The 23,683-nt window shown below is 32.1% G+C and overlaps 2 protein-coding genes across 2 annotated transcripts in view; one reads left to right on the top strand and one right to left on the bottom strand.

The window, feature by feature from the left end:
• Positions 1-16,617, bottom strand: part of LOC143063214 (peptide methionine sulfoxide reductase MsrA 2-like) — a 30,538-nt gene extending 13,921 nt beyond the window's left edge. The window contains exon 1 of the mRNA XM_076235213.1: positions 16,524-16,617. Coding sequence (XP_076091328.1) covers positions 16,524-16,528 — 5 coding nt within the window. The 5' untranslated portion in view covers positions 16,529-16,617. The remainder of the gene's footprint in view (positions 1-16,523) is intronic.
• Positions 16,130-23,240, top strand: LOC143063215 (protein transport protein Sec61 subunit gamma). The gene is made up of 4 exons (XM_076235217.1): positions 16,130-16,286; positions 18,396-18,491; positions 19,666-19,768; positions 22,824-23,240. The coding sequence occupies exons 2-4, from the start codon at positions 18,398-18,400 to the stop codon at positions 22,831-22,833; spliced, it is 207 nt and encodes a 68-aa protein (XP_076091332.1). The 5' UTR covers positions 16,130-16,286; positions 18,396-18,397; the 3' UTR covers positions 22,834-23,240.
• The last annotated feature ends 443 nt before the right edge of the window (positions 23,241-23,683 follow it).

Raw genomic sequence — 23,683 nt, forward strand, 5'->3', positions numbered from 1 at the left:
CCAAACATATTGAAGACCTAGGGTCTTTTGATTTAAGGTCCTTGGTTTGTGACCTTGAAATTGAGGTCAAGGTCATAGGCTAATAGGACGTTCTAGATTTTGACCTTTGCTTTAAATTCATATTAATACATCACAAAGCCATAGGAACTAACATTTTAAACTAATTTTTCATATTTCAATATCAAAATAGATCTTTACTAGTGGAAAGACCTTCAATTGTTCTCTGAACAATTGGTTTTTAATTATTATTATTATTATTATTTTTTTTTTTTTTTTTCTTCCGCCTAATTTTTTTTCTTGCGTATTATTGATGTTTCAAAAGATGTTGCTTAGATATTTGGAATATGGTATCGTATAGTTTATACGCTTTAAAAATTTACAACTGTGTAACAAACTACTTTACGTTGTAAGAGTTATCTCCCCAAACACTGTTTTTCTTGTGGCCACTACTCCTTCGCAACCGTTAAAGATTACGACAAATTTATTTTACCAAATTGCTCGTTGCATCTTCAGGATTAGGATATTCATTTGGACCGAAGCTTTACGGAGACTCCATATGAGAGTTATTCCCCCTTTTCCCTTAAATTAAGTGATATGCATTTCTAAATGGTAAACCATAAGTGATAAAGACATAGGGTCTTTAGATTTGGGGTCCTTGGTCGAAAATAATAAAAATGAGGTCAAGGTCAAAGGTCAAGGTCATATTCTAAATGTTGATTTTGGCTTATTTTCATTTATTTTCAAATACCTTATGACATATCGACAAATAATTTTTCATAAATTGTTAGTTGCGACATGTCCTTACTTGTATATTTTGATTGAAAGGGTGCGCAGACAATAAATAGGAGTTTTTGCCCATCTTACATTTAGAATTACGCGTAAAGTGATATTACTAATAAACCAAACATATTAAAGACCTTGGGTCTTTTGATTTAAGGTCTTGGTTTGTGAACTTGAAATTGAGGTCAAGGTCATAGGTTAATATGACGTTCTAGATTTTGACCTTTGCTTTAAATTCATATAAATACATCATACAGCCATAGGAACTAACATTTTAAACTGATTTTTAATATTCCAATATCAAAATAGATCTTTTCTAGTGGAAAGACCTACAATTGTTCTCTGAACAATTGGTTTTTAATTATTTTTTTTTTTTTTTTTTTTCTTCCGCCTAATTTTTTTTCTTGCGTAGTATTGATGTTTCAAAAGATGTCGCTTAGATATTTAGAATATGATGTCGTATAGTTTATACGCTTTAAAAATTTACAACTGCGTAACAAAATACTTAACGTTGTAAGAGTTATCTCCCCAAACACTGTTTTTCTTGTGGCCACTACTCCTTTGCAACCGTTCAAGATTACGACAAATTTATTTTACCAAATTGCTCGTTACATCTTCAGGATTAGGATATTCATTTGGACCGAAGCTTTACGAAGACTCCATATGAGAGTTATTCCCCCTTTTCAATTTAATTAAGTGATATACATTTCTAAATGGTAAACCATAAGTGATAAAGACAAAGGGTCTTTAGATTTGAGGTCCTTGGTCCAAAAAAATAAAAATGAGGTCAAAATCAAAGGTCAAGGTCATATTCTAAATTTTGATTTTGGCTTATTTTCATTTATTTTCAAATACCTTATGACATATCAACAAACAATTTTTCATAAATTGTTAGTTGCGACATGTCCTTACTTGTATATTTTGGTTGAAAGGGTGCGCAGACAATAAATGGGAATTTTTGCCCATCTTACATTTAGAATTACACGTAAAGTGATATTACTCATTAACCAAACACATTAAAGACCTAGGGTCTTTTGATTTAAGGTCCTTGGTTTGTGACCTTGAAATTGAGGTCAAGGTCATAGGTTAATATGACGTTCTAGATTTTGACCTTTGCTTTAAATTCATATAAATACATCATAAAGCCATAGGAACTAACATTTTAAACAGATTTTTCATATTTCAATATCAAAATAGATCTTAACTAGTGGAAAGACCTTCCATTGTTCTCTGAACAATTGGTTTTTAATTATATATATATTCGTGGTGGTGGATGTCACTCCAGCTATAATTGGAGGTGTGCCTTGACTGGCAGAATTTATTATACAGATTACAGATTATAGCAGAGACATATATACACATATTGTGTATATATGTCTCTGGATATAGTAATTAAGTTACTATACAAATCCTTGAGATGGCTGACTAATTAGTAATTAAATAGTCCAAGAGAATGCCAATAACTGTTTTAAAAACACAATGAGGTAATAAGTTCTGATATAACTAAGGATGTGTATACTAAGATACTATACGAATCCTTGACATAACACATATAGTCCATTAGCTGGTAAGGCAAAATTTTAGTTCTGTGTTACACCCCCGGGTACCGCAATTTTTTAGTATAAGTCTAAAGAGTAATGTCTGAAGAATATTTTAAGAGGTGTTAGACTTTTGAAAAAGTGTCCAAAAGGGGTTAAAAGGGGTCTTATTTAAGAGTATATCAAAAATTTTGTTTCACACATATATACAGAAAAAAGAAAAAATAACCAAGTATTCGGTACAATTACCCTTATTAAATTGAACAAATCAGATCTTATTGATACGGAGGCTAATTTGTATTTAATTTTTAAATCGTATAGGACCAAGACAAAAAGGGGGAGGGTTATATCCAAAATGCATGATGTTGAATGAACCAAATCATACATACTAGTTTTCTTGATAAAAAAAGGTAAATTTTTTACATTGAAACATAGAGCATCAAGTAACTGAAGGCAGTTGAACAAAATTCAAAGGTAAGGAAGGGAAAAAAACATGGAATCAATGGCAAACACAAACATAAACAATGTATATCACAGTCATTATTGAAAAACACACATAGTATTAAAAAAATAAAAGAACTGTCAGGGTTTCAAGATCTATATTAAAGATCTTTTAACAACAGAATCACCACTTTTTAAGGTCATGAAGAAGGTCAATCCATAGAATCATCTTCATTTTCGTCAACGCCATCTACCGAATCATCATCACCATCATCTTTATCATCTTCGTCGTCATCGTCAGCCATATCAACGATTTGATTATTCTTGTTGCTACAATCACTTGTATATTTGCAGCCATCTGTACAGGATAAACCGTGTGGAATACATGAACATCTTTTGGTGGCACAACCAACGCAGCTATACATGAACAGCTTATCAGTATCAATAAAGCATCTAACGCTGGCGGTTGGTCTATCCAATTGATGCTGATCAAATCGTTCTTAACAATCCAATCAGGGTTGTTTGGCGATGGAACAGTGTTGTGTTATAGAGTAGATTTCCAAATCTTTGCCTGAATGTTGAATCGTTTGATGTGCTTTAACATTGCATCTTTTGTTGGGTCAGTAGATGACAATGAATGTTTTTTGCATAGCAAAAAAAATCTGAAATTCATTGATGTTATTATAATTGTATCCATATATAGCACAAAAAACCTCTCGAGTGTTTTGACAGTTCTTCGCCTACCTCTTTAAAATTTTCACCAAAACGGGATAGACCTTCTGAAAACTCCACTGAACGATTCAAAACGCCAAATGCTTTGCTTTTTCCCTTACCAGACAAAGCACTAACTGAATCACAACCACTAAAGGCGTGAAATCCTGTCAGTGCTCTACAAACATTCTCCCCCAATTTTGCGCACATTGATTGCACATTTAATAATCTGCATTTGGAAGACGTACCTATCAGAAGAATAATATTTGAACTGATGCGATTCTGAAAATAGCAGGCCAAAACTTCCACATCTGATTGATTTTATTACAATGGGATCGTAACCTTTGTCAGCTGCGTGTTTTGCACGAAGAAACATTTTTGTGTCGGCTTCTTCCTGTTTGCTTAGAAGCTCAGTGCATTTTACACTTGTCATTATTTCATTTTCAACAGTGATACAAATAAATCAATTCCTTCAAGTGTATAAAATCTATAGGATTGTTTACTCCATTCCGACACAAGGATTAAACAAGAGCAACTTTGTTTCTACCAACTGACAACAATTTCTTCCATTGCCCAGGACACGATTGTGATGGTCTCGAAATTATTGTTATGATTTGCCCTCCCAAGGACCTGCGATCCCGTTCTAATTTTTTTTATGGATATTGTGGGATACTGATCAGTGACAAAATCTATGCGGGGAGCTCTATTTGAAACTGAAAGGGTGGTTTTAAAAACAACATTTGACAAACAGAAAAAGTACTTGGTATCCTTGTGATGGATTGAATGACTGCCATGCCATCAAATATCCACATGCTTGCTTTCATCAGGAATAGCTTGCATTTGTTCAACGCCCTTTTCTAAAAGACCAGCAAGGACAGATTTATTTGTCTTTACTAGTGTACCATCAACGTTTGCAAGAGACTATGGAAGAGGACCTTATTCAAACTTGAGGACCTCTCGCATATCCAACTGTCTTGTCTGTGCTATTACTCTATATCTACTTTCAATGTGTTGTTGTTCATATATCAGTTATTAACTGCTTACCTTTTATTTCCTTTGTTGAAAATGTAAGCAATGATTGTCTTTTAATTGGTTTGAAAATGCCGATAGACTTTTGAACAAGCCGTTCACTGATGAAATTGTCTGATGCAAAACTTTCCCTTTTTATAGGCGTCGCACATTAATTCAGAGGAAGAAACAGTGCCCGATGACAAGCCTGATAGCTGCTCAAATGTCTCAAATGGGTTTGTCCACCTTTTCAGTGTTTGAACCAATTTCAAAACGTCAGTTTCATCTCATTTCATTCGACTTTTGTCAAGTTCTGTTTGTGTGGATGTTTCAGGATTAACTATTCATGCCAAATCTCGACATTTTGATGATATTGAAGCTCTTTCATGTGCATTTAGCAACCAACGTTTAACAGAACCTTTATTCAAACTGAAACCAACAACGCCATCTCTTGTTTTGGTATCTCTGTTCAACGTTTGCTCGATTGTTTGGTCAACTGGAGATCTAGAAAATCCATGAGAGCTTCTCTGAACACAAAAACCACCAGATGAAAGATATACATGGGCATCAGGATATGTATTTGGCAGATTTTGCATATGAAGCAAATAGACTGACATGTATCGGGAATAGTTTTGACGTAATATGCGAAAAACCATGGTAACATTTTTTCAACACATGCCAAATGAAGTTTCTAATTACCTTCCCTTGTTGCTCTTATAAATACCAATAAAAGTTCGACCATTTCTATGCAAGAATTCCAGAACTTTTTCATTAGTTCCTCACTTAGATTGCAATAAACACTAAAGGCCTCAAATAGTTTACCAACATAAGGTGAAATTAGCAAGGTTTTTAAGTTGTTTTCTGTTAAATTTTGTCTGATTTGAGCTAAGATTGACAGAACAGATGCTGAAAATTAGGATCGAGAATATCATTCTCATCATTTGAATTCAGCCAAGAACCAAATGCTTCCCAACGTAATCGTTCAAAAGCTTCAAAAACAATTTTGAGCAATCGCAGCGCTCGATTATAATGTTTACCTTCAAATACACCAGTCAAAGAACCTGACCCAATAACTCCAGACTCCAACAGGAGAGCGCCCAGCCCTGCATCGCCAAACCGTTTCCAAATGACTGTTATAAAAGCACATGTAGTGTGACAATATGTACAAAATTTATAAAACAATAGTGAAGCAATATATCCAATCAAGAAGGAAAGAAAAATGATAAAAAGCACTATCAAATGAGGAACAATGTATATATTACGAAAAGTAAATAAATAATAACCAGATGGTATGTCAAATCGACATAATTTTGTGCCAACGAAAGTAAAAAGTCTTAACAAATTCCCCAACTGACTATTTGACCTACGTTCAAAGCAATGTTTATCGATCGAATGACTTAACAATCTTAACTCAATCACCACATAGCTAAAACACAAAATGTAAAAAAGCACACCTTTATTGAGTTCGATAGAGTGCACCTTTTCAAAACGCTAAAAATTAACTTTAATTTGTAATTTTTTCATAAAAATTTGTTACACATTTACTTTATAAAATAATTTGACTCACAAAAACAATATAATCGACAATTAAATGTTTGTTTTCAGGGCCGTAACTAGGGTTCGAATTCAGGGGAGGCAGGGGTTTGGGGGCCGCCGATTGAGGCCCCCAAGAGAGGTGCCCCCCCCCCCCCCGGCCGATTTTTTTTCTCAGTAAAATGGCTAAAAATAACCCGTATTCCTTCGATTTCCTTACTTTTAGAAACATCAGTATTGCTTGAACCTGGAAGCAATTTTTATGCAAAAACAAGCTGTCTGGGCCTGAGATTGCTGTTCGGGGTGAGCCAAGGCTCCGTCTTGATGGCCGTACTTTGACCTATAATTATTAACAGTAAATACATGGTGACCACCGATTTTTTTTCTCTCAGTAAAATGTCTAAAAATAACCCGTTTCCTTCGATTTCCTTACTTTAAGAAACACATAAGTATTGCTGGTTCCTGGAAGCAATTTTTATGCAAACAATTATTATCTGTATTTAAAGATAATTTTGTTAGAAATTAAACTGGTAAGTTTTAAAAACAACATATAAAGCAAGATCATAGAACGCAAGATATTTTTTTTTTATCGAGGACCTTCAATTTCAATATCGTTGTAAGCTGAACAGACATGTATATAACTACAACCAGGGACTTTCTATTCTAAGTATATACTTAGTATAGAAAGTCCCTGCTACAACGAATGGGAGTGTTTAACTACTAAGGCATTGACCATAATGTTCTCGTGCGATCGGGAGACGTTAAAAAAAAAACGATCCAACAGCTGATTCAGCCGGTAACGAATTTCCGATATCATAAAAGATTCACAATACGAAGGGAACTTCCTCTGCTTAATTGAGCCCCTAAATGAATGTAAATGGTTAAGTTTTATTCAAAATTGTCGAAAGCAAAGTTTTATATGTGTTCTCGTACGAATATATACTGAATAACAGACAGACGGCCACACGAAAAAATGAATAAAGCTATACTGAAACGGTTAACTTTCGATCAAAATTCCGGAAAAGGACAGATATATCACGTATCTTGATAACACTGTTAAAACTGAAACTTGTGTTGTTTATAATATAAATTCAAGTTCTTGCTGTACATATTTCATTTTATTACTTAAAAAAAAAAATTTGGTGTAGAAATTTCAGGGGAGGCAGTTGCCTCCCCTGCCTCATAGGTAGTTACGGCCCTGGTTTTCAGTTGCAAATTGATAAGCTTAAAGTGCGTATATGTGCACTCAGGTATGAATATATTGTCGACTGAATCGAAGACGGTAATTTGATGATTTCCGGTATTTTACGAGTATTTGCACGTACATTATGTTTTATTGAATAATTCATATTTTAGACCATATATACATACTGTAAATAGTTTAAACATTGCATACTGGTCAATTTTAAAGTTTTATTCACAAAAAAGGATAATTGTATTACGAATTTCTTCATGAAATGAGAAAATATGCCTTAATTTTAACCCAAAAAATCGGATTGTTTGTAATGTAAATACACACTTTTTTAAAACAAAAAATCTTTAGTTTTACATTAAATATGATAGTTTTATATCTGTTTTAGTTGTTTTAACCTATACTTTATTTTTTTTCAATCGCTTAATATTAAAAATTTTAATTACAAATTACTTAGTCTCGATAGCTAAATAAGGGGACCATTGTAAGGGACGTTTTTAAACCTCTTTTGGACACTTTATTTTTGGTCTAACACCTTGTATTTTATAAATAAGATACTGAAGTTGAATTCTATCAAAAAAAATCGCGGTACCCTGGGGTGTAACACAAACTCCTTAACTAGAGCGCTTTTGAAAACTAGCTGATGGACTAATATCACTGATTCACTGACCATGACATGGTTTGGGCGGTATGATTGTTGAGTCACCGCCGTGACCGTCGGTCTTTTATTTTCTTTACAAATTCAGCAAGCAATCTATAATTTAGTACTGCATCTAAACCATTGAAGAATAGAACAGGAAATCGAGTCCAGTTAAGTCGACAAAATATATAAATCTAACCAAAAATTCTTTAATAATCTGTTAATTATTCCCGTGATTAGTTACGCTTGCCAGCTAACTAGGAAGTAAGACATAAATACACACGCACACACAATAACTTATAAACAAGAAGGATCGAGAAGAAGAAAAACATGATACACTTTTGCATAATTTTTTAACAATTAAAATCATCAGAAATTCTTGAAAATGCTTATTGAAATTAGTCACAAATAGGTTTACACTTAAAATGTTTTTATTCAAACTAAATAATGATATAAGATAAACATATGACTTTAAATCAAATGTCCAATTTCTTAATTTTTGAAAAAGATTGTCTTACTTAATGAAATAAATTTATGTTAAATAGGACTGAAAAGTCATGCAGTGTTTATAGAATCATCAAACCAGAGACATTTGTCTCAGCCAAGGACGTATATTAGTTAGTTGTTAGTTATACGTCCTTGTCTCAGCTGACCAAACTAAAAACTACATGTTAATTACGTACACCCAGAGACATATATATGATATATACGTGTCTCTGGTACACCCGACCATAAAACATAATTATTAGTACTAGTAGTGTAGTTATTTTATCTCATGCCACCTGATCCGGCAAATCATACAAACAAACGTGGACGCAAACAAAGACAAATACAAACAATTGCCTTACAGCATTTCTCAATTTCAATGTTCGATGTTGATACGTTCAGAATTAGTTTCTAAATCCTTGCTTACGGATAGCTTGTGGTTAATGAAATACATGTATATATGTTTGTCTGGTTTTTATTATGACCGGTTCTTTCCAGAGCCGGTATCCTCTATGTATACTATCTGAAGCTACAGATAGTTTCATGGTATTTTATTATTTTAATTATGAGATTTGTGCTGCCGTTTAAATCAGCATCACATTGTCTAGTTAATTCTTTATAAATTTAGTGCATCCGGTGCACAATTCTATGAAACCCGAATATTTAAAAAAAAAAACCCGAAGGATGTGAATACTTGATGAGCTATATGATTCACATGGAGGTTAAACGAATGTCAAAATTCATGTAATGTCAACTTTGCCTTAGGCAGTTGGTGTCAAGTGATTTACTATACAAATCATTGGTTTCGCTAATAATATATCTTTTTCTTGATAGATACAATATGATCGTTTCATTTGTCTTTTTTTAATTTTCAGAGCTATACATTAGTAGAAATAAATTTTGCAGAATTTCCATTTGGAGTACCACAAACTGTGAAGAATGCAGAAAAAATCAATGACATTTTAAAAACAAGTTTTCATATGCAAGAACACTGCGCGTAACAAATGCATGTGCAATAGTTAATCTTGTTCTTAATCGTTGTCTAGAAGCAGTAGGAGTAAAAGCTACAATAGTTTATGGAGTTCATCAACCGAACGGTGTCATAGATCCGGATGGAATACATTTACCTCATGTTTGGTTAAACATCGAAGGTAATATTGTTGATAATACTTCTGTCGAGGATATACCACAACCCATATTCATCAAAACAAAGCGATTCGGGAAATATACCAAAAAATCTGTTAAAGATCCAGACGGGCTGTACATGGGAGACCACGTGACAAAACAGCACGGCATTGTCGACCATGACGTTTCTCAATTTGAATGGTTGTTGTCCAACTCTGATAAAGCTCTTGCTCTCTCCAGGAATAAAATTCAACTGGATCAGTACTTCAGATTGATGATTCAATATGTGATTTCCAAGTTCAAAGTAGAAGTGAATGATATTTCTGAAAGTGTGTTTTTAAATAATTGCTGGAACTGCAATAAAAGTGACCCGTCTTTGAAGGTGTGCAGTGCTTGCAAAGTTTCCAAATATTGTAGCAGAATCTGTCAGAAGAAAGATAGAAAAAAACATAAAACAGTTTGCTTACCTCCAAACAGTTATTAATATGGTATTGTAAATAAATTATTTTGAAATAATTCTCTCTGTTCACATGATCCTAGAGACATAAAATAATGTGCCACATCATATAAGTGAGAATAAAAGATTAACTCATTTGGCGAGCAAGTATGTGTAACTGAGTGACACGTTTTAGTTGTTTGTATAATAAAAACGATATTAATACCATCCTAGTTGAAATAAGTTTACAATAAAGCCCTTTTTCGGTGCCAGTGAAGTTGAGCACCTCTTGTTTTATTTTCACTTGCAATAGCCAGGCAAAAAGGGAAATACAATGTGACTCAAGAGGGATGAGGGTGTTTATCATGTAATGCGCTTTTTAACTTCTTATTGGAATAAAGAAAGATAGAACTATATTAAAATAATGAATAGGTATGATCACCCAATTATTACGACAGATACCATACTAGGATCTACCAGCTCTCTATTGACATCATTCCAAATAATTGTTTTGCTATCATGTACAGCATGTTAATGTTAGATAGCTGTTCTGTTACAATTGCAATACGATGGACTTTGGATCTGTAGAACATGCTGAAGGGAAAAGGAGGAATCACACCTAATTTTCCTCGATGATTGTATGACTACGGAAGAAAAATTTAGACAACACAGGCATCTACTCTAAGGGATCCGCTAATGTTTTCGGTGGTCACATTATTCGAATCGTCTCTTGCCATGGTAAGAACCGTCACAATTAAGTATCCACTATTTATACGCAACTCAATCATCAATTCAATTCAATTGGCTTTCAAGATACATATTTCGTCAATCTGGCTGGCACTGGTGCTCTGACACTACACATTCCTGAATTGTGCGGTTAGAACCAATTTAATTAGTTAGTAATTAATGTTCATTGATATTTTTCTGCGATACCTTTACAACAATTACTAAATATTTTCAAACATTGAAGATTTTTTTTTATTGTTTAACTTGGGAGTGGAAGCTTTTTATACTTACCACAAATTCCACAATCAATGAAATAACATTACAACAAGTTGGATAGACGGATTGTGTTTAACGCCCATGGAGTGACAAATATTATATCATGTGACATATCAGGACGAAAAGTAGTCCATACAAGAGTGTGAGAAAACCAAAATATTGTTATATACACTTCAAAAAAATCAATTCTACGATATTTCTTTGAAAGTTTACTTGAAGTGAGAATGGAAATGGGGAATGTGTCAAAGAGACCGGTGTGAACAATAAAACTAAAGAGCAGAAGGCCATCCATGGGTCTTCAATGCAGCGAGAAAATCCCGCACCCGGAGGCGTGCTTCAGATGGCTCACAAACAAAAATGTATACTAGTTCAGTAATAATGGCCAGACTTAACTAATCGATCAGATCGGTAATCGAACACTAATCAATCATATTCGATCAGTACTCGATTGATGACTTGAAGTCATCGATCAGTAATCGATCAAACTCTCTCAGGAGTTTGATCGATTAGTGATCGATTAGATTACTGATCGATTTAAGACCGATTACTGATGGATTAGTGATTGATTAATGACAGATTAGTGATTGTATTGTGAAAACAATGCTATTCCAGAAATAAGCCTTATGAGAGGCATCATTTGTGAAATAAAAGTTCCATGGAAATATTTTCACCTTTGCCAAAATTTTCTGGAATTCTAAAATTTAAAATCATTTTACTGTTAAGAAGATACTGGAATTTTTTTTCATGATGTTGTCAATATGTCTGGAAATTTGAGTGTAAAGGTTAGAACTTATACCTATGGAAGACATCAGTGTTTATTTTTTTTTAGTCTTGAATTTATGTTTCTGTCTAAATATGCAAAAAAATCCAGGATTTACTCAGCAATACATGTTTATACAATATGCAGTCGTAACCAAGAGAAGCATATCTAAAAGCTTAGCCCTTACATATTCCTGATTAAAAACTACATTTTTGTAGGTTTACCTGTGTATATTAGTACAATAACTATGACGTCTTGAAAGGCTATTGTATTTTTTTCTTTTACGTCTTTCATTGACATCCAAGATGTCATAATTATTGATATAAAAACTCTAACTTTTATATGTGTGCAAGTTACAAGTTACAAAAGACCAAAAGAGTGAAAAAATAGATTTTAACAACAACATTTGACTTGAATATAGTAGTTTATATATACTTCTATGGTTGGATAAATATTTGATGCCTTTTAAGTTAATGATCTTTGTTAACACATCAAAATTAATTTTGACATATAATATTAGCTTCAGACACTTGTGATGTTATTAAGAAGATGAAAATTTCAACCAAGTTAATTTTTCATATATAAGGATTAATCAACACAAATAAATTGTGCAATTTGATATAACCTTAACTTTATGATGAAATTTAGGGTTTGTCCTATAACATTATTAACTAAATGCCAGATTTTAGGTCACAACTAAATAGCCAGAAATTTACCAATTAACAGAAAATTGATACATCATTTATTCAAACACACTTGTTTGTCTTCACAGCAGGATATTGTCTAATGACCACAATATTGTAGAAGACTGACCAGAAATGACCAGCTGTGGACTATGACTCTTCTATGGATTGCAAAATACTGATAAAAATAAATAGATTGTTATCAGTCAGTGAAAAACTGTCTATTGACTTTTGAATTTACATACAGAAGATCCCCCCTTTTTTCTAAAATTTTAAAATAGTCCTAATACAAGGCAATAGTAGAGTATTTGTGGTTAGTGTTTTATTTTCACATGAAAGCATATATTACTAAAGATAAGTAAAATGAATATGAATAAGAAATCAAAGATGTTTTTAAAAAGAATTGAGTATGTGCCTGCTGAGTGTGCCTGTCACAAGTCAGGTGCCTGTAAATCAGTGATTGTCTTTTTTTATTATGTGTTACATATTTGTTTTTAAATAAATAAGGCTGTTATATCTACCTATGATTTGTAGTTGCATAGTGCAACAAGAAATCATTGTTCCGGCCTTTCATTGATACTGTGTAGCAATGTTTAGAGTTTTTCTGGAAATATGTTGATTAAAGGGAAAGTTTCAGCAGAGACCACTTCTTCTGTTTGTCATTTTTTTTTATTACTGTTTTAATTTTATTGATTTTTCATAATTTTGTTTTGAATTTAGATTTTTTGGATTTTTGATTTTCTGACTATTTTAACCTATTTCAATAAATGTTGAATTAAGTGTTTCCTGGTATATTTTTTTCTTATAAGAATATCAGTTTGTATAAACATGTGAGGTTTACATGATGATGGTCATTAATTAGTTCTGCACAGTGAAATATTTTGAAGGAATTGTGACCTTCATACAAACTATTTTATAGGTCATTTCATTAATTCACCAATGTTCTATTTCTTTTGAATCCTATGGGTAGGTTTTAATGGGATATGATACACAATGTAGCACCTATTGAAGAATCTGTTTTAATAAGATACCAGTATTTCCTGAATACTTTTTGAAGTTCTTCTGCTTGAGGATGATAATATGTAATGAATGATACATAACATCTATTTTAAACTTTTTCCTTTTCCTTAATCATGTTTATCTTTTCTGTCATGGAATTTGATAAAATTTGTTTTACCAATTTCATTTAATAAAATAGTCTTTTAATAAAGAGTTTTCTTTCTGGTTTGTGTTTCTATGTAAATGAATACTTTTGACTTTAATATAGGATTTAAAGTTCCAAATGGGTTGGTTTCGGTTTTTATGAAGATGTTGGAATTTTTCTGTATTTTTTTTGATAGCATTTCATATCTTAAACACCAGTATTGTCATGTGTTCGTCTTTGAGGATTTCAAGGTCTAGAAATCTTATGGAATGATTATTGCATTCCTAAGTAAACTTTAGCAGGTAGTGTTTTTGAATAAATTGAGTGGTAGGGATGAGCTGGTCACCATGAGCACTATTTCAAGCTCTATAATAATTACATATTTCGTGATAAAATCTTGAAATTTAGATGGAGGTGAAGTTTTCAACTTTCCTGTTTATATCACAAGTGTCTGAAACTAATTAGATGTCAGAATCTTTTATTTTTTTATGTTTGTTAATGTTTCCAATAGTGTGGTCAAATCAATTATCTCTAAATCAATTTTTCCATGCAATCTTACCAGCTATTTATTTGCTGTTTGTGCTTTTGATCCTATTATTTTGACATTTTCACTTAATTAACATTAACAATATATAATAATGAAACATTACATTACAACAAATGTATCCTGAAAAGAAATTCTGATGTGCTTAGACGAAATGGCAATGTATCTTTCATTTGTTAAATACATCAATACTTTAGGTTTATCTTATTTTCATACAAAAACATTTATATGCTTTTATGACAGATATACATTGTTGATAAGTAAAAATATGATATTGAAAGGGTTTGGTACGTGCTGGATCCAAATTATCATGGAAATAATGTTGTACGTCATATATAATTATATAAACATGCAGTAGTCCATATACATTTGTAATTATAATAATTGGAAGGCTATTTTCAATTTTGCTTTGACGCCTTCCGTCAATGAAAGGCGTAAAAGAAAAAAAGTACAATAGCCTTTCAAGATGTCATAGCTATAAGGACGAATATACACGTGTAAACCTACAAAAATGTAGTTTTTAATCAGTAATATGTTAGGACTAAGCTTTTAGATACGCTTCTCTTGGTTACGACTGCATATTGTATAAACATGTATTGCTGAGTAAATCCTGGAATTGGCAATGGTGAAAATATTTGCATGGAATTTTTATTTCACAACTGATGTCTTCCATAAGGGGGTGGATTATTTCTGGAATAGCATTGTTTTCTCAATAACAATACAATCACTAATCTGTCATTAATCAATCACTAATCCATCAGTAATCGGTCTTAAATCGATCAGTAATCTAATCGATCACTAATCGATCAAACTCCTGAGAGAGTTTGATCGATTACTGATCGATGACTTCAAGTCATCAATCGAGTACTGATCAAATATGATCGATTAGTGTTCGATTACCGATCTGATCGATTAGTTAAGTCTGGTAATGGACGTCATATCAAACTCCGAAATATATAAATTAACTAAAATTAAAAATCATACAAGACTAAAAAAGGCCAGGGCTCCTGACTTTAGACAGGCGCACAAACGGCGAGGTTAAACTTTTTTTTTAGATCTCAATCCTCCCCTATTCCTCTAGCCAATGTAAAAAAAAAAAAAAAAAAAAAAAAAAAAAAAAAAACAGAACAATACGCACACAAAAACTAAGTTTAAAAGAAGCCCGAGTCCGATATCAGAATAGGTAACAAAAGAAACTAAACAAAATGACGATGATACATAAATTAACAAAGGGCTACTAGCAGTGACTGACATGCCTGTCAGCTCCAGACATCAATTAAACTGATTGAAAGAGTATGCCTCCATCATATGAATGTCAATCACAACCCCTCTCGTTAGGGGTTTAGTATTATACCATCATAAAATATATGGGAAAAAACCGTGATGATAACCCGTATCATGCCAACAACTGGTTTTAGAATGAATGGGTTTGTTTCCGATGAAAAGACCCTATAAGTAAATCAATGTTAAAGCCAAAATATGCTATCCGGCTTTAATGACCTAACAACAGTATTGTAACTAACGTTATACGGTATACTTTCTAGTCTGTTTAAAAGTTTTGTTAGCTTTTCAGGTGAAAGCCCACATTTTTTTATAGAGCATTACCATAAAATATTGGATGTGAAATACCTCGTCGTATAAGATGTCCGTGCATGTTCATTTATATTTACGAATGATGTCCTTGTACCGATGAGGAAATTTAGTAAATGTTTTATTAACTGACTAGTTTGTGATATCGAAAACGGCCTGGTCACGGGTAACAATTTTTCTGTATTTACATAGATTTATTCGTTAAAATATAATACATTGTTACATACACGAATTTGAACACGTTGAAATATATAAACACCATATGATGCTGACAAGGGAAATATGGATCTAACATAAGAAATGAAAAATCATATAGTAGTCTAAATCCTTGAAAAAAACTTAATTAATGCCGGGGAAATTCGACCTTGCTCTTTCAGATGTGTGTGAAAGTTAGCAAATAGTTAAGGTTCATACATTATTTTACCTTCAAGATCAAGGATTTGTATAGTATTATACAAATCCTTGTTAATATTAACAGCATTTTGAAGTTTAGCTCGGTACACGATATTTATTTTAGAAGCTCCCAGTTATAAATTTTATCCAATTAAAACAACGATATTTTTGTCTGCAGGGCAAGTCCTTTCAATCGCCAGCAACTTCCGGTTTGAGTCGTCGTTTGTACCAAGCATTTTATTACTTGTATTTTAACAGAAACAGAAGCTTAAAGACACAGGTATAAAATGTTTCTCGTATTTGGTTTCAAATTGTTTTGATTTTGAAATAATGATTTTATATTTTAGTCTCAAAATGAATATTTAGGCTTTACAAATATTTTAAAATTTTATGACGTGTCAATATTCTTTGATATTTCATCAGGTATACAACTCATTTGTTTTCACATATGTTAATTGTTCGTTTCTATTTACACGAGCAATACATTTATAATCATTGGAAATATATCTGCACTTACCACATTATTTTTAAGTCTCTTGATAAATACTTAGTGTAATGGAAATAATCAAGATTTACAAAGAAAGATAACCTGTGTGATATTTTGTCTTATCAGTTTTAAGTAGAACGTATGGTTAATTTTTAATACTGCCTTAAGAAAATGATGTTTGTGCAGAAGAAGCAAAACAAATAACTGAATAAACTTATCAAATTATTAAAAACACTTGTTCAATGTATGCTATTGTTAAATGTTAGTTGATATGATTTGAACTTTTTAAATATTAGACACATGTACATTGTATATGTAATATATACAGGTAACTTAGGTCAGGGATAACTAATACAATTAATGGTGGGTTATACCTTTATTCACAAATAATCCACTGTTTAGTGTAAATTGAGATAGGGCCAAAATAAATAAATAGTGTGTTTCCTATTTCAGCCCGAAAAAAATTAGGTAGGGTAGGTAGGTAAAACATTTTATTTTATGAAAACTTTTTATTTTTTTCTATCGATGACAGCAGAAAAAAATCATTTGATGTGCCTGCATGCTTCTTTGATAATAGTACTCAAATCTACAGCTTTTTTAATTTTCTGTTTTCTGTCCCACAGGGTATACATGTGGGAACAGATTCCTACCCCTTTTTTTAGTAGTAAAAACACTGCAAATTGATGCTAAAGCAGCGACTTATTATGATTGTTCGAGGGGTAGTACTCTTGCACCCTCTTTATTTAATGAACAGATGTGTTTTGATGTTTGACCTGTTGACAGAATTTAATCTTGCAGAGTGGGGTTCTGACAATATTGTTAAAATTTAGGTTTTGAGAAAAGTGAGAATCTTTCTTATTAAATTTATGGAAAAAAATTGTAGATATTTTAATAGGACATGATTTTTGAGGGCCCTCATGGGGTTTTTGATTATGTGATTACTTGGCCGTTTTTTTAATGATTATTTGATTATTAAGCCAAATATTTCATGATTATTTGATTACCTAGGACTGTATTTTTAGTTTATGATTATTTGATTACTAAAGATAAGCAAATATTTAATGATTATGTGATTATATTGGCAAAAAAATGGTGATTATGTGATTACTAGGACCCCCCCCATGAGGGGCCTCATTTTTTCCCTTCTCTTTCTTCTTCTTTTCCTTATAAACTGTTGTGGGACCAGCCTGAGAAAATTTAAAAGAATAAAAAGTAGACATGGTGCAGGGGCAGATTCATTTATAAATGAACATGAATCATACACCATGTCTGCCTACTGGAGAAAGCTTTCTATTTCTTTTTACACATTGTCTGCCCCTTGTCGTCAATTTTTAGTATTTCCTATCTATTTGTTATGTATTACTAATACTAACGTATTTGACGCTGACACGACTATTGCAGTGTGCAGTTTACTATCCATATCTGTATTTTGAAAAATCCTAGGATTTTTACCGAGTTACTGTGGATTTTAACAGTAAATTGAACTCATTTTACTATTAAATATTTTGCAACCATGTGATTACATTTTGCATATTTGACAGCTAATATGCTGCACAGTTGTTCAAAGCCATGCTTGTTTATTTTAAATCTTGGTTCTTGAAACGCTTGACTTATCTGTATTGGTCATTGCTATCAAATGTTTTGAAGATCTGTAGTTTTCTAAACGAAGAGTCGGATCCGGACAGACCGAAAAATCCGGATTTTTGATATTTTTTTATTTTTGTCAATAAAATGTTTAGGGTCGGCGTCAGAAACGGAGGTAGGGTCGGGAAACCGGAAACACACTATTTATTTATTTTGGCCTAGTGTTACATTTTCACAATAAATTTTAAAATGATATTTGAGCATCTTTTTGCATATATCATACCAAGATTTGATGCATACTTATTTTCTTTATAATAGACATGGATCAGGTTATGCAATTAGTTGACCCAGCCAAGCAATTTGCCAAAGATTCCATCAGATTAGTTAAAAGATGTACAAAACCAGATAGGAAAGGTGGGTGCATGTATAGAGTTTGAAATGGTTATAAAGCACAAAGGTGTCAGTATTCACCTCAAAAACTAACAAAACTTTTGAATAGACTTATTAAAAAGGGAAATAGTTACGATACTGTTGTCAGGTCATTAAAGATTGCATATTTTGGCGTTAATATTGATTCACTTATAGGGTATTTGCATCTGAACTAAACACATTTATTAAAAAACCAGTTGTTGGCATGACATGGGTTATGTTCTTCTCATATATGTTATGATGGTATGATACTAAACCCCTAACGGGAAGGATTGTGCCTGATGTTCATATGATGAAATCATAATCTTTCAGTCAGTTAAATTGAAGTCTGGAGCTGGCATGTCAGTTAACTGCTAGTAGTCTGTTGTTATTTATGTATTGTTGTCATTTTGTTTTTTTTCTTTGGTTACATCTTCTGACATCAGACTTGGACTTCTCTTGAACTGAATTTTAATGTGCGTATTGTTATGCAATTACTTTTCTACATTGGCTAGAGGACGGATGAGTAGAGGTATAGGGGGAGGGTTGAGATCTCACAAACATGTTTAACCCCGCCACATTTTTGCACCTGTCCCAATTCAGGAGCCTATGGCCTTTGTTAGTCTTGTATTATTTTAATTTTAATTTCTTGTTTACAATTTGGAAATTAGTATGGCGTTCATTATCACTGAACTAATATATATTTGTTTAGGGGCCAGCTGAAGGACGCCTCCGGGTGCGGGAATTTCTCGCTACATTGAAGACCTGTTGGTGACCTTCTGCTGTTGTTTTTTTCTATGGTCGGGTTGTTGTCTCTTTGGCGCATTCCCCATTTCAATTCTCAATTTTATTAGTTAAATGTCTATATTTATTTCAGGTTCTATACGTAACATTCTTGTTCTCTGAGTGATTTATTTATTAAACTTTAAAATTAATGTATTTGAAAAGAGGATAGAGAAGACATGGTAGATGTGGCTGTCAAAAATCCAGTAAGAGGAGAGTGATTGCAAATACAATAGATACAGACCAACTCAATACAATTGAGTATTCTGCTTAGCCACACCTGAAAACCACAAGTTTTCTATATTAACTAAACAGTACAAAATATACCTTAGTTTAAAGATAATTTATATACATTAAATATTATATATTCAGAATTATTTTTTTTCTTTCTTTTTAGAATTTCAGAAGATTGCCATGGCAACAGCAATAGGTTTTGCTATTATGGGGTTCATCGGATTCTTTGTTAAGTTGATACACATCCCAATCAACAACATCATTGTGTAAGTTTAACAAAAGATATACTTTTACCTGTATATTATATTTACATAATTTTCTGTAAGATTGTTTATAATTTCATTTTTTGTTGTACAATGTATTGGATATATCAATATGTAAGTATATCATGTATATAATGCTCAATAAACATGATTTTGAGATGATATAAATATATGAAGAAAATTGTGTCATTGCTTGAGTTAATGTTAGATAAAAAAGAGTTTGTAATAGGAAAATGCATAAGAGTAACATGTACTTTCATAAATTATAAGAATTGGTTATCATCTTGTAAAATGACAAACGTATGTTTAACATCAAGTAGCGTAGTACATGTTTCACACATATTCATGAAGATAATTTTACATCTTGTAAGAACAAGGTAGTGCAACTCTTATTTCCTTAAGAATTAAATTATTGTATTGAGGATTTTAGAGTGAACAATTAAGTATGAATTATTGGTAATTTTTTCCATAGTTTTATAAGGCCACGTTTTTTTAATTTGATGGTTTACGGATTTTCCCCATGAAAAAGTCGGGTCGGTCGGTCGGGAAAAAAAAAAGAAAAAAATCATCTTTGAAGACAGAAAAATACGCAAAATCAATATATATTTCACCTTTCTAACAATATGTTTGTTATGCTATTTTATCATCATTTCTTAAATTTTAGTTCGATGAAATATTATTGCTCAACTGTTATAAACATCGCATGACATTGTCTAATAATTTACAGTAAAAAAAGGGGGGGTGCACGGTCAAAGACGAAATTAAATCGTCATTTCAGAAACAAGAAAAATAAATTCGCGTAGCTCTTTATCAATTCCAGAAAACTTGGTGAAAAATGATATTCAAGCACGAAAACTGATAAAGAAAAAAATATAAAAACGTCGTACGAAAATAAGTTTCAACACACGTGTTAAAAACCTAATAGACTCATCCACTGCAAAACGAGATTATCGGGTTAATCTGTTGTCTCGCATTCCCGTTTTTTATCCAAATGGACGATAATTTTTTTATTATCTATGAAACAAGAAAATTCCAAATGATTTGTTAATATTCAGTACTTCAACTTGATGCCTTTACCCTGTCCACTTTTGGACAAGTCTAATTCTATGAGGTGATGCATCTTACGGACTGATGACAAATAAGGGAAACGAACTTATTGTGTAATTGGTTTTAAACACAAGTTTCGTTCCGCAATATTATTTGCGCAAACGACATTTCAAGGTCAGTTATAATTGATTTGTCTATTTTTAGAAACGTAAACTGGAAGTTTTATTTTTTCACAACAGAAAGTGTTATCAATTTTGTTAGTGATTAATGCATTTCATTTCATAAAAAAAAATTATTTAATTATTTTTCAGGGATAATGCATTTGTTAGGGTCGGCGGGAATAAAAAAGCATGAAAAGTCAATTTTATTTTTATTCTGGAAATCGGAAAAATCGGGTTGGCGGATCCGTAAACCAACAAATTAAAAAATCCTGGCCTAATTGTCTCGCCTTGACAGAGTCAAAAAGTGAGACATAGGGTTGCTGTTTCTGACGAGGGCGATGACGTCAACAATGTATTAGTGTGTGATTAGGTCTAGTTTATGATGGACGACAAGTTGTTGGTCAATCATATTTGGTATGCTGTTGTATAAGCATTGGCACATCTCATTTCCATGGAGATTCTTTGGCACTGCCCCCTCAGTCATGGTCTATTGATTTCGAAACTTTTTACTTGTTATACCTGTATTAGTTTGTGATTAGGTCAGTTTATTGGGAACCACAAGTGTTAGGTCAATGATACTTGGTAGGGAGTTGTATAAGCATTGGCATATCTCATTTCCATGGAGATAATTTGGCTCTGCCCCTTAGTCATGGTATATTGACTTTGAATTTTCTTTAAAGTTATCGTGTATTAGTTTGTGATTAGGTCAGCTCAAGGGGAATCATTAGTGGTAGGCCAATGTTAATTTGTATTCAGTTGTATAAGCTTTGGCACATCTCATTTCCATGGAGAATATTTGGCCTTGCCCCTCAGTCACAGTCTAATGCCCTTGAAACTAATGTTAGTTTACATGTATTAGGTAGCAATACACAGTTAGGAAAAAAACTTAAAATTGACACTCACAATTTTTAAACACCATCTTTACCCTGCTTTCTAACAAATATATTTATAGAAAGAGAATCTTCCATAGATTTGATTTCTAATGGTCAAAATGGTCAAAAATTATCCCTTTTGGGTGTAACCATGGCAACAATCTGCATTTCTTTGATACAAAATATAGCAAAAAAGGGGGTGAACATGTCACAAAAGTCTCCAAAATTTGGTCCAAAGGAAAATTTCAATCAATTACGGTGATACCTTTCCTGAAATCATATGTTTATATCTATCAAGTGGTTAAAAAAAATCATATGCATTTCTGCTTGTTTTTTCCATAAACGAGCGCAAAATCTTTGTTGATAAACACTACAATGATTTATGGACCTGAAAAAAACTTTCATATTTAAAAGGTGCCAGCCATAATGGGAAACTAAACTTCTAACTGTGTATTGCTACCTTAGTTTGTGATTAGATCAGTTTAAGATGAACTGCTTATGTAAAGTCAATGATATATGGTATGCAAATTTTTTGGCATTTGCAAGTATTGTTTCCATGGTGATTATATAGCCCCACCACCTCTTCATGGTTCATTGACCTTGAAACTTTTACATAGTTTACAAGTTGATGTTTGTATTTAGATTTGGGAACGACTTATAATAAGTCAATGGTATTTGGTATGCAGTTGTATTAGCATTGGCACATTTCATTTACATGGATACTGTTTAGCCTTATAACTCGGTCATGGTTCATTAACTTTGAATATTTGCATAACTTGTGTAAGATGTTAGAGTATTGCTATATGGATTTCAATATTAAAATCAAAATTACAAAAAGGGGAGACATATCTCTGTGATAACAGTTTATGTAATTTAATGGATAACCTTTAACAAATTTAAAAGGGTACACATGTACAACATTTTTTACAAGTTACTGGTATGTTATTTTAACTAATTGATTTTTTTTCATTTTTTCAGAGGCTCATAATTGATTGACAGTATTAGCAAACAGATTCCACCTCATCATTTCATCATTTTTACTTTGAATTTGGACAAAAAGTACAAACATTCAACTTTAGCAAAGAATTTGGCTGACAAAATTTTTCAATTTTTTGTATTTGAAGGAATGCAAATCGTAAATGACAGATCATATAAGGAAGGAGTATGAATGCAAATAATGCCTATGATTATACTATTTACCACAGCAAAAAAAAAACTGACTTCAACACACTCATTTAAAATTCAATGTGACAAACAATCTGTTCATATTAAGAGTCATTTTATTTATATTTTGTTATTGTGGATTTATTAAGACGTAAATACAACAGATTTTTGTCACAACTGTTTAAAATGAGTTATTATGTTATATGTTGTAATTAAAATAAATGTACTGAACAGATCTTACTACATTTTTTTGTACATGACTTATTATCCCTCAAGATTGTTATTCCACTGGCAACAAAAGTCAGAGTAGACCAGACATAATGTGGATTCATTTATTTCTGTAGTTGTTACTAAATCATATTTGTAAGATATTTGATTCATGGATTAATATGAATTATCATCTATAAGCCTTTAGAAAAATTGTAAATTTAAAATCATTTAGAGGCTAGCAGAGGACCACCTCTGGATACAGGATTTTCTCTCTACGTTGATGCATTGGTGGCCTTTCGACTTGTCTGCTCTTTGGTTGGGTTGTTGTCTCTTTGACATATTCCCCATTTCTATTCTCAATTTTATTCATCTTTAACCATGAAATCTATGAAAAATTATATTCTACATTTTAAAATAAAATCATAAATTGATACATAATACATATTTTGACAGTCATATAAAAA

Source organism: Mytilus galloprovincialis, chromosome 2 (genome assembly GCF_965363235.1).
Source record: "Mytilus galloprovincialis chromosome 2, xbMytGall1.hap1.1, whole genome shotgun sequence".
Classification (NCBI taxonomy): domain Eukaryota; kingdom Metazoa; phylum Mollusca; class Bivalvia; order Mytilida; family Mytilidae; genus Mytilus; species Mytilus galloprovincialis.